At 42.6% G+C, this 15,186-nt stretch overlaps 1 protein-coding gene across 1 annotated transcript in view; it reads right to left on the minus strand.

Annotated features, from left to right (window-relative positions):
• Positions 1-558: 558 nt before the first annotated feature.
• The window catches only part of LOC144798650 (uncharacterized), a 586,698-nt gene continuing 572,070 nt past the window's right edge, over positions 559-15,186 (minus strand). Inside the window, exon 7 of the mRNA XM_078669633.1 lies at positions 559-6,145. Within this exon, the coding sequence (XP_078525759.1) occupies positions 5,726-6,145 (420 nt within the window). The 3' untranslated portion in view covers positions 559-5,725. The remainder of the gene's footprint in view (positions 6,146-15,186) is intronic.

Raw genomic sequence — 15,186 nt, forward strand, 5'->3', positions numbered from 1 at the left:
GTCCTCATTGCTAATAGGCGTTAGGCCTGTTAGGGGCTTTTTCCGTGGTCTTTTGGTCGGGACCGCCTACTTTGCATGTCATTAGCGATGAATATTGCTGACATGCAAAGCGGCCCTTGAAACAGTCGCTTTCGCCAGAAAGCTGTCGCTAACAGCTGTTAGCGACAGCTTGCTGATAGGGAGATTAAAATATCGCTGCTTTAGCGGCAAAAAATGCCGCTAAAGCGGCGAAGATGCCCTTGCTAATATGCCCCACATTATTCTTAAAATGGGATGTGTGCACTGATCGATTAATGTTGCATCATTTTGCGAAAGTAACTCATAAAATGGAACTTGCCATATTCCACAACCAGTGCGCCATTAATTTCTAAGAGCAGTGTAGCAGCCAATCAATCATTGGCAAGCAAAAGGAAGGGAAAAGGGGAAGAAAGGAAAAGACAATAGATGAGGGATTTGAAAGTGTTCACATAACAAGGAAGGATGCTGGTAATATTACAAAAGTAAGTTAATAATTTGTTTAACATTGTTGTGGTAAGAAGCTGAACAGAACACATACAGTTGAATTAGAAACTATTATTTATTATAGTAAATGTTATGCTCTTCAGATCTGTGATATGCAAAATCTGAACATTAACAATTCCATCAAGTTTTTCAACTGTTTACACTTACATAATGACATTATGTTAACAACATGAGAAGTGAATACCTTTAAATGAAAATACAATAAGCAACATGATTGTGTTACTACATGATATCAAGGGTCTGATTTAGAGTTGAATGTTAATGGAAAAGGATTTTTAAAGGAACACCTAATATTAAGAATGGTCCACGCGCAGCATTTCCTCTACTGTAGTATACCTTAGGTGGAATAAATTCCTTATGTGATTCTCCTCTGGTTTTGGCACTGTCTCAAAAATGTTCTTTTATTCCTTTACCCAACTCATATCTGCACCAGTCTCCAAGCACTGTCAATTACTATGTTTTTAGAATTTGTAGATGTTGGGGTAGAATTAAATGCAGAGAAATACATGTGTCATAACGAGAAATGCAGATAAACACTAATATATGATGGTCACAAACAAAAAGGGAAATGTCCTTATGGCATTGATTGGCCTTGTTAAAGGAAAATCTTCATTCAAACATGCGTTAGCTACTTGTGTTTCTATTAACTATTGGATACAAAACCCCATTGCCCAAATCGAAGGTCCTCAAATCCTTTTTTCACTCAAAAAGACCACTTTTAGCATTACACTCCACAGCAGTAATCAAGGCTAATGCATTTTGATGGTGCTTGCGAGTAAGTTGAATGCTACTGCATCAACACAGACAGACTGCACTTCATTCAGCGCTAAAACCCTGTGTTTGACTTACATGGATTGGCCTACACTCCCCCACGTACCTCTACTCACAACTACTTTCCTTTTTCATTGCTGTAAGGTATTTTTCTCAGGAACTCATACAAAATGGTCACAGGTTTAGAAAATGAAGAGCAGCCATCCAGTACAAAATACTATGCTTAGACTAACTTTACAACTTTTGCCACTTCGGATGTGTGCTGTACGGTGCTGCACACCTGCACACCAGCAAGAGTTAGAAGAAATAAAAGTGCTGCGCCTTTTTAAATCGTGCTTCATAGTGGCATAAGTTTTTGGTGTAAAACCCTGTCTACTATTGTTAATATATTGGGTTTGTGGCAATAAAAGTTTGTGCTTTCATCAGAACGCCCATGCAACACCCATGGAACACTCTCTTGATGCAGCATAACGCAAAATGACACCTAACGCTGCTTTATGTTACTTGCACGCAATTTTCCAGCTCAAGAAAAGTGAATCGAGCAAAAAACATTTTGAACAGGTTTACGTCACTTTTGCGATGCAAACCCAACACAAAGATTTGTGAATATGGCCCCAAATGTGGGCATGTGCACAGACGAGTTTAACCATCATACCACATTTTTCACAAATCACAAGCAGACACATTAGTTTATAAATGTTCACAGTGTTTCCAGGTGGTATGTTTCTGAGGGTTCTTGACTCACTATTGACTCTCTGATAGTCCACTTTATGTTCCTCAGGTGGTGGGATGGTGCAACTTGTCTGGCCAGAGCTCCTTGGTTTTTAAGGTTGCCTAGAAGCAGTCCTGTAGGAGCTGATTTAGAACCCAGTAGAGGGGTACAAATATCCTAACTTAAATTATTGGAAGTTTTTGTCACTTCATCTCTTTTACACGTTGGTGAAAATTACAGTGCTGTATTTACCAACGCTTCCACACTGCTATTCCCCATCCTTACTACAGAACCTTTAAACATGGCGGTAACTGCATACCATTACATCCGTATTTAACAGCATGTTCCAAATGCCCACCCTAATTGGGTGCTTGATTACTGTCAGGACACACTGCGACCTAATGTTTAATCCATAGTGGTCCACAGCTTGCACCAACAACACCCGGCATGTGCAAAGTGTCTGATTTTCACCATTCATAAACTTTGTAAGAAGTTTCCCGGTTTCAGGTTGCCTTAACAGGTGCAACGTTATTCTGTGCATTGTAAAATCATTTTTAACCCGTTGAAAGATGGTTTTCACTATGATGAAATGACGGAACACAGACAAAATGGAAAATACATTCAGGATTTTTCTCTGCAAAGTTTACTTTTGTGACAGAAACTGTGGCAAAAGCCTAATTGTTAATGCAAATACGGGGGAATCCTAAAAGTTCCCAAGTTTGTAGGGTTGCACTTTTTCCCGAGAACTTCACAAAGCTGTGTTAAAGGACCTTAGTGGGTATGTTTCACAGGGCTTAATTTGCGGCAGGTGTTTGCAGGTGCTCGGCACCGGCAATCATATTTGGGGACCTTGATCCCAGAGCAAGAAAGAGAAAGGCAGCCAAGGGAGAAAGCATGGAAAACAGTGACAAAAGGAGAATAAAGGGGGAATGAAATACTACCTGTGAGAGGGATTTAAAGAGACTGGAATTTTAGGGTGGTGGAAGAAAAAGGCATGTAAACCTTGGAATCAAAACAAGGCCTTTTTTGTATTCTGAAGGTCCCATGATAAGCCTGGGACCCATGCATTTTTTTGTTTTACAAATAAAGCATTTCTGGTTAAATAAAGCAGGGAAGAGACTTTGCGAGACCAGTCACTTAAAGGGAGAGGTATAGTGAGAGAGACAGGGAGAGAGAGCAGTGGCGGCTCCTCCGCTAAGTTAGAGGAGTGTTGCCCCACTGCTTTTAATTAGTGTAAAAAATGAAAAATAAAATGATAATAACAAAATATTATTATCTTTATTTTCTCCTGCTGAGGCAGGTTTGCGGGGCGAAGATGGGCTCCTCTGCTCACAGAACAGGGGAAGGAGTGGTGGGCACACTGTAAGTGCGCATGACGGTTTGGCCAGCCGTCTTGGGCTGGTCAAACAGTCAAGTGCACTTGCATGTTCTCCACCAGGCTGTGTTACAGTCTGGTGGAGAAAATGCGCAGGTTCATAGTCCCTGTCTGAGCACCGAACCACAATACTCAGACCAATCACGACACTGCTTACGGCAGAATCGTGATTGGCTTAGGGGAGCCTGTGTGCTTACTGCTTTCGGTAAGAGACACGGAGAGACGATGGAGGTGAGACGCAGTGATAAGTTAAGTTTATTTTTATTTTTATATGCCCCACCCCCCTGCTTTGCAAACCGGATCCATGTCAGCTGCCACTGAGAGAGAGTGGATGGATAGGACGCTCTGGAGCATTGTTGGCCTCATCCATTTGTTTCTCATCAGTTGCCCCTCTTTAATGGGAATCGGGGCTTCAAGGACTAAAGACACTGGAAGAAGGGCACATAGTCAAGGGAGAGACGTGTACGAGGCTACTGAGAGCCCATGGGAGCGGAAGTCCTTGTTTGTGTAGAGCTTCTCCTTATCTGATGGATCTGAGTAAAGAGAAGGTAGAGGAACACCTCTCTTCTGTTTGTGGGCTGAGTTTATCAAGCTTTCTTTAGACTAATTAATTAGGGCACAATCTGGATCTTCAGTTTTGGCATAAACCAGTTGCATGAATATTAATTGGCTACAAAGCTTAATTTGTACTGATCTTAACCAGTGGTGAGCACCAGCGCTCAGCCTCGAGGTAGCAGGACTTATTGTTCATCATTAGACTTTGACCGGAGCTTAAGAAATAAAGACTGAAAAGGGGAGAAAGATGGAGGATCGAAAGATAGGAAAAGCAGCGACAAAGGGAGAAAGGCAGGGATGAAAAAGAACCTGCGAGACGAAGATAACTGTAAGGATGACACAAAGCACCAGAAAGTGTACGGTGGCTGTTGAAAACGGCATGAGATGGAAACAAGACCTAGCAGTTAGCAATACTGGAAGGTCCGCAGAGGGCTCCTAAGAAACACTTTGGCCTCTGTATTCAAATATGGTTTTTCAAATTAAGTACTAATTAGTGAGTCTGATATAAATTGCTTGTTTTCTCATTATTGTCCGCATTTTGATCAACTCTACCTGTGACTAATAACCTACATGACGCAAACACTATTATGTGCGGTATCTAAAGACCTTCAACGACCTTCCTGTTTCTGTTTCCAGGCATTGTCCATGACCCCTATGCCCCTGTGCCTTATGTCGGTAGGGTGCCGTGCCCCAACTCTTAGCCTACATTTCTCATTGCAGAAGGGTGTAGAGTTCCTAGGCATCCTACATCCTGTGTCCTGTGGGAGAACTCACTGCTTTATCTTTCCCCATCACCAAAACGCCCCGGTGTTGTTGTGCCATGACTACACAAACTGTCCTCAGTATTCTCAAGCCCAACAGACTGCTGAGAATTGTCTGCCCATCTAACTCATAACCCTCTACTAGTCGTACAGTGGTACAACTTCTCCTGAATCACTGCCACAATACATTCCAATTTTCAGTGCTGCTATTGTCCTCATTACAATTTTTCCAGAAATCCTGTTTGGGCAACACAGAAGAATTTGCGTTTAAGTTGGGATAACAAATTTGAAAAAAAACTCAACGCTTGGGGAAAAGTCCTTAGAAGGAAGGAAATATATGAAAATTGATACAAGAACACTATTTACATCTGAATGTTGAAGTTCTGTGTTGTATAGAGCTCTGCAAATGATTTATGAGACAGCCCTGAACGACACCCATTTAGTCACACCAAGGATCTACCACTGAGATCTCAATAAAGCGTAAAGTTTGCATTTCCATCTAAGCATCTCATGGGAACTACATACCTGCCTATTAATCAGAGTTGACTATCAATCAGACCTGTATAATGCAAAGGGATGGATGGGAGATAAATGTAAGGGTGGTTTGAAGATCAAAGAAGTGCATAGGAGACATATTGTGGACACTTGTGCTGACTTAGCTACGGTATGATAGAAAGTTAGCAAAGGTAAAATCATACTTCAAAAACTTAACCAGCTTGAGAAAATATGCCTTTAAATTTGTTTTGGAGAAGCTTGATGCATTCATTCCAGCCAATCCCTGTGTGATGCATAGCAGTTTATTCAAAAGAGGAAGACATTGCAGTAATATATATCGTACATCGGTTGCTCGTAACTTAAAAGTGGGCAAAACATCAAGAAGTATATAGTAGCGCCACCCAACCCCATCTTCCAAGACTTAGTCAATAGTGTGCCACTGTGCCTATGTTGTTTTGTCAAAGTCTTCCTTTTCAGATGATGATGATGATGGGGAAGAGGGTATTACAACATTTTCAGCTTCTCAAAGATTTGTTAAAATGAGTTGTGTGGGTGATATTGAAGTTGTGTTGTCATTAGCATCTTCCCTGTTGTGAGTTGAATATCCTCCTCTAGCTCATTCTCCTCCTCCCCCACCTCCCCCTCCTCTTCCTCTTCCTCCTCTTCCACCTCCTCCACCTCTTCCTCCTCCTCTTCCTCCACCTCCTTCTCCTTCTCCTCCTCATCAGAGCTTTTTTGCACATCCTTATCAGGCATTTGAGAGGGCTCGTCTCCATGCTTCTTCATAGCTATTTCTTCCAGACAGAGGTCTTTCCTTTCTCGGCCTTTTGAAGTGGAGGGCTGATCACTATGCGCATCGTTTTTCAGTTTTCTAGCCAGAGACCTTCGTCTTGAGGCATTCTTTTGGAAAATCTCCTTGATATATGCTCTGAGGTTCAGATAAGTGTTCTTCATCTATAAAACATAAGTAGCAATGGGTGAATCAGGTCCAGAAGCGACAAATACATTGACAAGAAAAATCTCTCTCATGATGCAGTATTGGATTCATAAAGTAGTTTTACATTCCCACCCCTTATAAACATGATATGTGTAAAAAGAAATAAAATTGCATTCTAAAGACTTTGACTCAAATGTTAATGTGACTAAGGAAAGCAGGTGAAGTCTGATACATTTTCCTAGTTTTAACGAATTTTTCAAGTTAAGATGGCAGTTGTAGGGACATATACTATGCTGTATCCTACAGAGAGAGCATGCAAGCCTTCCCTAGCTATTCTCTAGTGGACAATAGTCACCCGACGAAGACTTTCAAATGGCAGAGCAAGTGAATGGAATGACTCCAGAATCTGGCCCAGCCACTTAAATTAGCGTGTTGTAATGGCTGGAGAGCCGCGAGAATGAAGAATTCTAGATGAATGAATTCCAAAGATTCATTTAAAAAAAAAAAATGTATTATGGGTTTGTTTGGGCCTAAGTACTTAAAACCAATACAAATCAACGCCACGCTCTCAAATTGCATACAGTTATATGCTTCTTGTGGAATTAATTCATGACTGTCCATGTTTCTCGTAAAACACAGAAAGCCTTCCAAACCCACAATTTCTTCGAAAAAATGAACACTAGTTAAAAACATCAATTTTCAAAAAAACAAATACATTAAAATCAGTTTAAATTTTTTATTTGTGACAATCCATTTGTCTTCATGATCTTTAAAATCGCTCCAAAGCCACAATTATATCTAAGAAGCAAATACTCACTAAAACAATGATTGCAAGAAGGCGAGATATTGACCCATATTTTAAAAAAATCTTCTTAAAAATTTCCAATGCTTAATTGATAGAAGAGGGCAGTCAATTAGTACATGAATATTAGTGCATTTTCTTTGTAAAGTGCATATGCAGTATCCTTTGTTTTCCCTAATGTTTTCAGCCAAAATGGGGATAGTCTTAAAAGGAGTAAGACTCATTAATATTTTTTAAATGTCTAAACAAAGTAAAGGATCCTGCAGTTACTAGAGATATGGGTAGATATCCAAACTATCTAGTGAGGACACTGTCATTTGGATTGAGGGTTGTTAGATGAATTCTCCTGATCTTTCTGATAGTTGGCATTGTCTAGGTTTGATCTAGTGCCTTGGTCCTTAGGACTGATGCCTCATGGAAGAGAAGGCTTAGGCTTTTCTTGACCCATATCTTGTTTTGCAGAACATAACTTTGGTAAGCGATAACCACCATAAATGTGATGATCAGGCCTTACACTAACCGCCAGACTATGTCAGAAGACCAAAGCCAACCTGCTGAGGAACCATGCCCCCCATTTAGCCAGTCTTAAAAGGGGGAAAATGCAATTTTTCTTTCAGAAATTATCAGAGAACAACTCCCAGGCTGGAGAAGTCGTAGCTTCATCTCCATTGGTGGCAGCAAATGAGGCGGTCAGCCCCTCTAAGTTAAAGGCGATGGAGCAACGGATGGCTCTTCTTCCATCTCCCTCTCAAAAACAAGGGGCACACCCAATCAGGCAGGGTGTTGCTGGAAAGGGATTCAGCATGGAGTTGGTGATAACTTTGAATTAGCATAAAAGAAAAAGTGCAAACAGCAGTAAGTCAACTTTCGAGTCCACAGACCTTCCATCTACAGATGTGAGCAGTTGCAACATTCTTGCGGCTTTGACAGAGTTCGTTTTCAAAACGTTTTTTTTTATCGTGATGGGCATCATGCATCTGTGGCAATATCTGAACTGTCACAACTATCGCCGAAAAGTGTTTATGACATTTGTATGAATAACAATATTAGTGCATATTCATATGTAATGATGGAAATTACATTGGAATGAGATCAAGTAAGATAAAAACAAATATGATTTGAACCAGAACAGTTATCAAAAAAATGAAGTTCTAAAGTAAATATTTATGAATAAATATGAAAAGTACATGAAAACAAACTTCAAATGTGCAAAGAAGAATTCTTTAAAACAAGAATAGGAGTTGAGATAATTAGATAGCTGTGCCTCCTGTAAGGTTGCGATACTTTATCATGTACCATTGTCCATAATTATTACTCACATAGGGATAGGCAGCCCTATGGTACAGGAGGGCACGCCCAAGGAGAAAACCTTGAATACATTTGATACAAAGATTTACAATTAGATTTAACAGGTGTGCCAGTGGCCGCTACCTATCATTTTCAACAATATCTGAACTGTGCCAATTCGTAATGCAAAGAACATGTAGTGTCTAATGGAAAAATTGCTGAAACTGACATGCCTCTGAATCGGTTATATTGTAGTGAGGCAGGGTGTTTGTTCTACGAGAGAGGAGAGTGGAATAATAACCCCGCGCACAACAGTACCTGAAGCCATAGAAGTGTTTGTACGACTGATTTTGGTCCTGCAGTTCACATTTGTACAATGACTTTGTTACCTAGAGTTGCAATTAATCGATCAGCTTCATAGGTAATACAGCAAACAGAGAATTTAAAAGTGCATGAGATAACCAAGTTTCTCATGTTTCTGTGGTTGAGATGGCTGCAACAAAGGTATGTGGTAGAATGAACTTTAAGCTCATCTGTCTCACAACTTGAGGTGTGTCAGCCCGTCAGTGGCTTGTCTCGTGGTCCTGTGGGAATGTCAAGCTTTAACAAGCATTGGCATAGCCAATAGGTCTCACCTTTTGGACCTTGTAAGTGTTTAGCCATGCAACAGTTGATGTTGTTGCACCAAGGATATTGTGCTGCACAACTAAATACTTATAAGGTCCCAAAAGCGAGACCTATTGGCTATGCCAATGCCTGTTACTGCAATTGCATTATCTGCCGTTGTCTTCTTACAACTGCAAGTACAATCTTAGCCAGGACCTCTGTTTCTACTCTGAGTACAAGGTACCGTTTTTGAAGGTGAGACCCCTAAGCATCATCCAGTTGTCAGATCAACCCCATGGTATAAACCTTCCTAGGGATTCTTTCGTCCTTGTCTAACTTTATATCACTTTACTCTTGCTTTGTGTTATCCAGGACTTCAACACTTTTCTTCTTTTACAGTGACTTTCCTGTTGTCGACTTCCTCAGTTCTCAATATAACGAACCAAAGCCTTTATTAATGTAGGTGTTTTGTGGAAAGTCCTACCTGCTGCTTGTGACCACTTTGATGCACTTCCTCGAGAGGCAGAATCTGAAAAGACAGAACTTTAGATCCATGCTATGATAAACTTTGGCCCTAACACTAGTAAGATGGAAAAGTCTTTTAATCGGGTCTTGATTCCAACATAAACTCTTCCATGTCCCTTTCACCTTGATATTGTGATGGAATGAGGTCAAGAGCTCTAATGTATGGACCACTTTCATCACTATATTGTGTCATGGAACAACAGTACAGAACTTTACAATCCTTCCACTGTGTTAAGTTGAGCAATCCAGAATCCAAGTCAAAATACATGTTGGGTCCAATAAGGAGACATAAATAGCACAATGTTTATATTTCATTGGCTAACACAGTCTGTCAATGTGTGTGGTAAGTAGACCCTAACTACTGTTTATTTGAAAAACACAAGGAACAATGGAAGACTCTCAGTGTGCAACCTGTTACACAATGATTAAGGTAGTTTATTGAATTTTTAGGAATAAATGCTCCCCAAAAGATTCCAACCAGAAGAGTCAAGAAACTGTCTTTTGGTCGACTGTGCATGTATTAATAAATGAAAGTATTAGTTTGTTTTAATATGCATTTTAGGGCCAGTGATATCAATATAAAGAACGCTGAAATATAAAGAGAAATCTGTAATCCAACTGTTTCCAAGCTCCCCTCAGAATAACTCTGGGCAGTGGCATTTTAATGATTGTGGGGCAAGAGATACCTTGAAGGCTCCCTGTCTGGGACAGCTATGACTTTTTTTTGCCCATTTTCTGCTCATTTAAACCCCATGATGCAAAGTATATTGAATAATATGTTAAAAGTTGAGATGAAGAAAGAAGACAGATGTGAGATAGAGCAAAAATTAACTTTCCAGAGGGCCCTTGGAGGGTGGGTGCCATGGGCAACTGCCCACTTTGCCCATGCCTTAAAATGTCTCTGATTCTGGAGTACATTGTGCTAAAATTCCAAACAGTCACTAGGACAGGATTATACCAAATTGGGAAGGGTGTGGGGTAAAGGAGAGACAGGGAGACTGAATCATGATGTTGATAACAGTAGTTTCATAGGTGTTACCATTACTTGAATAGAATGGTGGTACAATTATCAACCAATTGTATTTCTCCTCATTTTTTCCTCTTTCTGTGTGTGCTGCAGTCTGCAACATGCATAGAAAGAGGAAAATATAATTAATTATTGTTTTTGTGCAGGAAGGTTCCACTTCCTGCACATAAACATTTATCCCCGCCACACAGGCACCTCTGCCAAATGACGCAAGGGTGCCTGCGCTGGCACATGGCAGCCAATTGTGTGCCATGTATTGTTGTTAATACGACGTACCCCTGTGCTTTGAAAATGACGCAGCACGAGGCAGCTAAATGCCTTCCGGCTTAGCACTGTGCCATTTTCTTGTAGGTGAGGCCCTAAATGTGGAGTAAGCAATCTTGGAGTGATCTGCTAGTCAGAGGCAGATCTCTAATGATTCCTAAAGTTAGAGTGCAGCCTGGGCACCTAATAGTGGATATATCTCTTGAGCAGTCACCTTTAAGAACTTTTACTCGGTGCTTAATTTGAACCGGTGGTAGCAGTTGGGTCCCAAGGGTACTCTTTTTTGGTGACTGGCTCATCAGACTTTGACCTAGAGCAAGAGAGAGAAAACACACAGGATGGAAAAATAGAGAAAAAGAAAGATTGGAAAACCATGTGTAAGGGTGAAAGCAAGAGTGAGATAAAGGGGCAGGGGGTGTCTGGTGGTGGGCTAAAGAGGCATTAGATGAAGCAGCCTTGGTAATCACCATGCCGACATTTAATAGCAACGGTCGCAGGCTTCCTTATTCTTTTGCAAACTAAGCACTGCTTTTACTGTCTATATACTTAAGAAACCACTAAATTTTAGGATATTAAAGGCCCACATCCATGTTTCAGGGTCTAATAAGTAGTGCATGTCACTGTAATACAGAGGGTACATGCTGCTACGACACTATGAATATCAAGGACAGTTATGGCTGATGGGAAATTTTTCTGATACTGGGGACAAGTCAGTCCAAAGAAACATGGATTAGGAGGAAATCAATTCTCAAAAATTGACATAGTGCCACTGCTTCATGGTTGATCTAACAGCTTCCGAAAAACTGTGATTTAAGTTCATGTGAGCACACCTGAATTTAACTTCAACAAACACCTCCTGTATAATGTACAGTACGTTTTACAGAATGTGTATGGATCCACAGCACCAGTTCAATACCTAGACTAATGGTCAAGAGATGAATATTTGGGAAAGCCTCCACTGAAGGGAGGGTGACTATGTCCTCACTAGCACCCTATCAGGACATGAGAGGTATGGTCACATGAGAGGTGCATACATGCTCACCTTGACCATGTTGCGGGGGGAAAGCGAGAGGGGCCGGTATAATCCACCTGTACCCTTGCCCCTTGTTGGATTCTTTTTCAATGTTCCTGGTTATGATTGACTGCAGTTGACAGTATTACCAGCATTGTAACAAGTGGTGATATATGTATACATCGTGTAAGCTTCAGCTTCTTCCAAAATTCAATAAAGAATTGCTATCTAAAAAAGAGAGAGAGAGAGATCAATTCTTGGAGTGGAGACTGTCCCTTCTGGTTGGTGCCGCAATCAAGGCCTGCAGCCACGCTTTAGTCGGCTATTCACGTTTGCGTCTGTTATGGCTGCGACATCTACACCCTCAAGAGTCTTGAATCGCAAGGTTTCAAGTACCAAAGCAGAGAACATCCTCTTCTCGCCATTGTGTAATTTCAGAGCAGAGCTACTCAGCAGGCGGCAGCTCTTTTCCCAACACGTGAAGCCAGCCTGGAAGCCCCTGTAGGCGGTTCGTAGCACCGGAAGGAACTATGTCCTGCTCTGATGAGGACACTTATCAAATTAGTGATGAGTTATGCCATGGCGCCGTCTCATCAAAATTAATTTGCTACAACTCCGTCTCAGTGGGGTTCTTCGAGCACGGTGAAGATGAGCAGGTCGCCAACCAGCAGTGGCCCGTCATCATCAATGCTTTTGGACGTCCTGGTGGGAACCTTCTCATAGAGAAGCGTGTGTCTCATGCCAGCCTTCATAGAGGCTGCTTTGAGGACAGTCGTCTTCATACACACACCTGGGGCACCAGTCTCTCTTTTATGACTGAAAGGAACTCACCACCGCACACGCCCTTCAGTTTACCAGCATAGCCCACACATGGCCACATCTTATTGTACCAAATTCGCAATTGACAAGCATTTGGTTCAAAGAGCAAGAATCCAAGGGCTAGGTTTTCAAAAAAGGCATGCAACACAGCGCAGCCCCCATAGAGGCTGTGCTGTGCTGTGTGACAGGGAGGGAGCAGGACAGAGCCATTTCTACAGACATATGGCTCTCTCCTCCCCTTTACCTAGGATCGGTGCTGATATTAGCTGCCGAGCAACTGGCACGCACCTTAGCGCCCTGGCGCTTAGGTGCGTGCCTGTGTCTAGCATAGGTTTTGTACAGCAAATGTACCCTTCCTGTACAAAATACTATGCCTAGACAAGTTCAAACACTTTTCCACTTTGCATGTGTGCTGCACAGTGCAGGATGTATGCAAAGTAGAAAAAGAAAGGAGAAATTAAAACATTTCTCCTTTTAACATCTCCTTTCAGATGGTGTTAACTTTTAACACTAAACCCTGTTTAAAATTGTTTGTAGAGAGAGTTTTGCATCAAAAGGCATGGTTGGTTGCATGGGAACACCCATGTAATGCCCCCTTGTTGCTAAGTAACACAAAGCAATGCTTCGCACTGCTTTGCGTTACTTGTAGGGTTACTTTCCAATGTAAAACTGGTTTTGCGCTGGAAAATAAACTGGTAAAAAACATTTTGTGCTGGTTAGCGTCATTTTGTGACGCTAACCCAGCGCAAATGTTTGAAAATCTAACCCCAAGATTTTTAATGGGGCTTGATTCATGAGTCTGCTGTCGAGACCCGTCACAACATGAGGAAAGTAGTTTTTTCATCTGATGGGTTTCAAATAACAGAGTTTGGCACAATTCTATGCACAACAAATTCGGAACAGGGGCTCTGAAAATAATGACCATGGGCATTTCTCCACCACCTCCCTCGTTTGGAGAAACACAAAACGTATCTAGTCCTGTGTTTTTTCATTTGCTTTCTTGTAGGTTTGTTACCTTTATAAATACAGGGCTAGGAGACCCAGAATGCAAAGAATTCCAGCCCGAATGAGCTGCTTAGATGTGACATAAGATAACTTGAGATCTCTGGGAGTCATTACGATGGAGGCATCATATCGATTTTGGGACCAGCCGCCTATGAGTCGGCGGTTCCGCACATGACATTACAATGCGACCGCCACTGTGGCGGTCGCATTGTGCAAGTTTACCATTGCAGCAGGTGCTGCGCTCTGCAGCACCCACCGCAAAGTTAACAAGCATTTACAATGCAATGGTTTCGCCTTTTGAAAAGTTAGAGCTATTGGCATTGTAAATGACCAAATTTTTATTTATTTGTTGGTTTTGAAAATAAATAAATAAATGGCATTGTCATTTACAATGCCAATAGCGTAATCTCTCGGAAATGCGAGACCTATAGCATTTGCAATGCAATAGGTCGCGTATTTACGCGAGTTTGAGCTAATGATATTGCAGATAACAATGCGTTTATTTAAGTTTTAAAAACCAAAACATAAATAAAAGGTCTCTCACACTGCTGTCTCTCACACACTGCTGCCTCTCACACACCATGCTCTCCCACACACCATGCTCTCCCTAGAAGACTCACACTGCTGTCTCTCTCACACTGCTGTCGCTCTCACACTGCTGTCGCTCTCACACTGCTGTCGCTCTCACACACACACATGCAGAGAGCAACACACACACAGCCACACACACACATACAGAGAGCCACACACACAGCATTACAAATACAGAGAGCCACACACACAGCCACACACATACATACAGAGAGTCACACACACACACACACATACAGAGAGCCACACACACACACACACACACAGAGCCACACACACCCACCCAGAGCCACACACCCCCACCCAGAGCCACACACACCCACACACACCCACCCAGAGCCACACACACACTCAGGAGAGCAAGCACAGCGAAGGGGCAGGGAAGCAAGCACAGCGAGGGGGCAGTGAAGCAAGCACAGCGAGGGGGCAGGGAAGCAAGCACAGCGAGGGGGCAGGTAAGCAAGCACAGCGAGGGGGCAGGGAAGCAAGCACAGCCAGGGGAAGGGGAACCAGGGGGGAGGGAAGCAAGCACAGCCAGGGGAAGGGGAACCAGGGGGCGGGGGAGCAAGCACAGCCAGGGGGCGGGGAAGCAAGCACAGCCGGGGGGCAGGGAAGCAAGCACAGCCAGGGGGCAGGGAAGCAAGCACAGCCAGGGGGCAGGGAAGCAAGCACAGCCAGGGGGCAGGGAAGCAAGCACAGCCAGGGAAGCAAGCACAGCCAGGGGGCAGGGAAGCAAGCACAGCCAGGGGGCAGGGAAGCAAGCACAGCCAGGGGGCAGGGAAGCAAGTACCCTTCACAGCCCCACGAGCCTGCGCGTCTGTAAGAGACGGTCGACCCCCTCATGTCCGAGGACCCCCACCATGGAGAAGAGGTAGGCTTCTTTTAGCCCCAAGGCCACAGTAGAGCTACCCTGGAGTAAAAAAAAGTGCTCCCTCTTCACACAAGGACCACGCGACAGAGAAGAGGTGTGTGACTTCAAACTAGAGGACCCCGAGCTGGAGAAAATCCGAGGTGTTTTCGTCTTCAGGACCCGCCATGGAGAAGAGAGGTTATCCCTCAGGATCCCTTAACTCACATGTTCAGATAGCAGAGCTAGCTTTTATGTTACACAGATCATAAT

This window comes from Lissotriton helveticus, chromosome 12, assembly GCF_964261635.1.
Source record: "Lissotriton helveticus chromosome 12, aLisHel1.1, whole genome shotgun sequence".
Taxonomy (NCBI): Eukaryota; Metazoa; Chordata; class Amphibia; order Caudata; family Salamandridae; genus Lissotriton; species Lissotriton helveticus.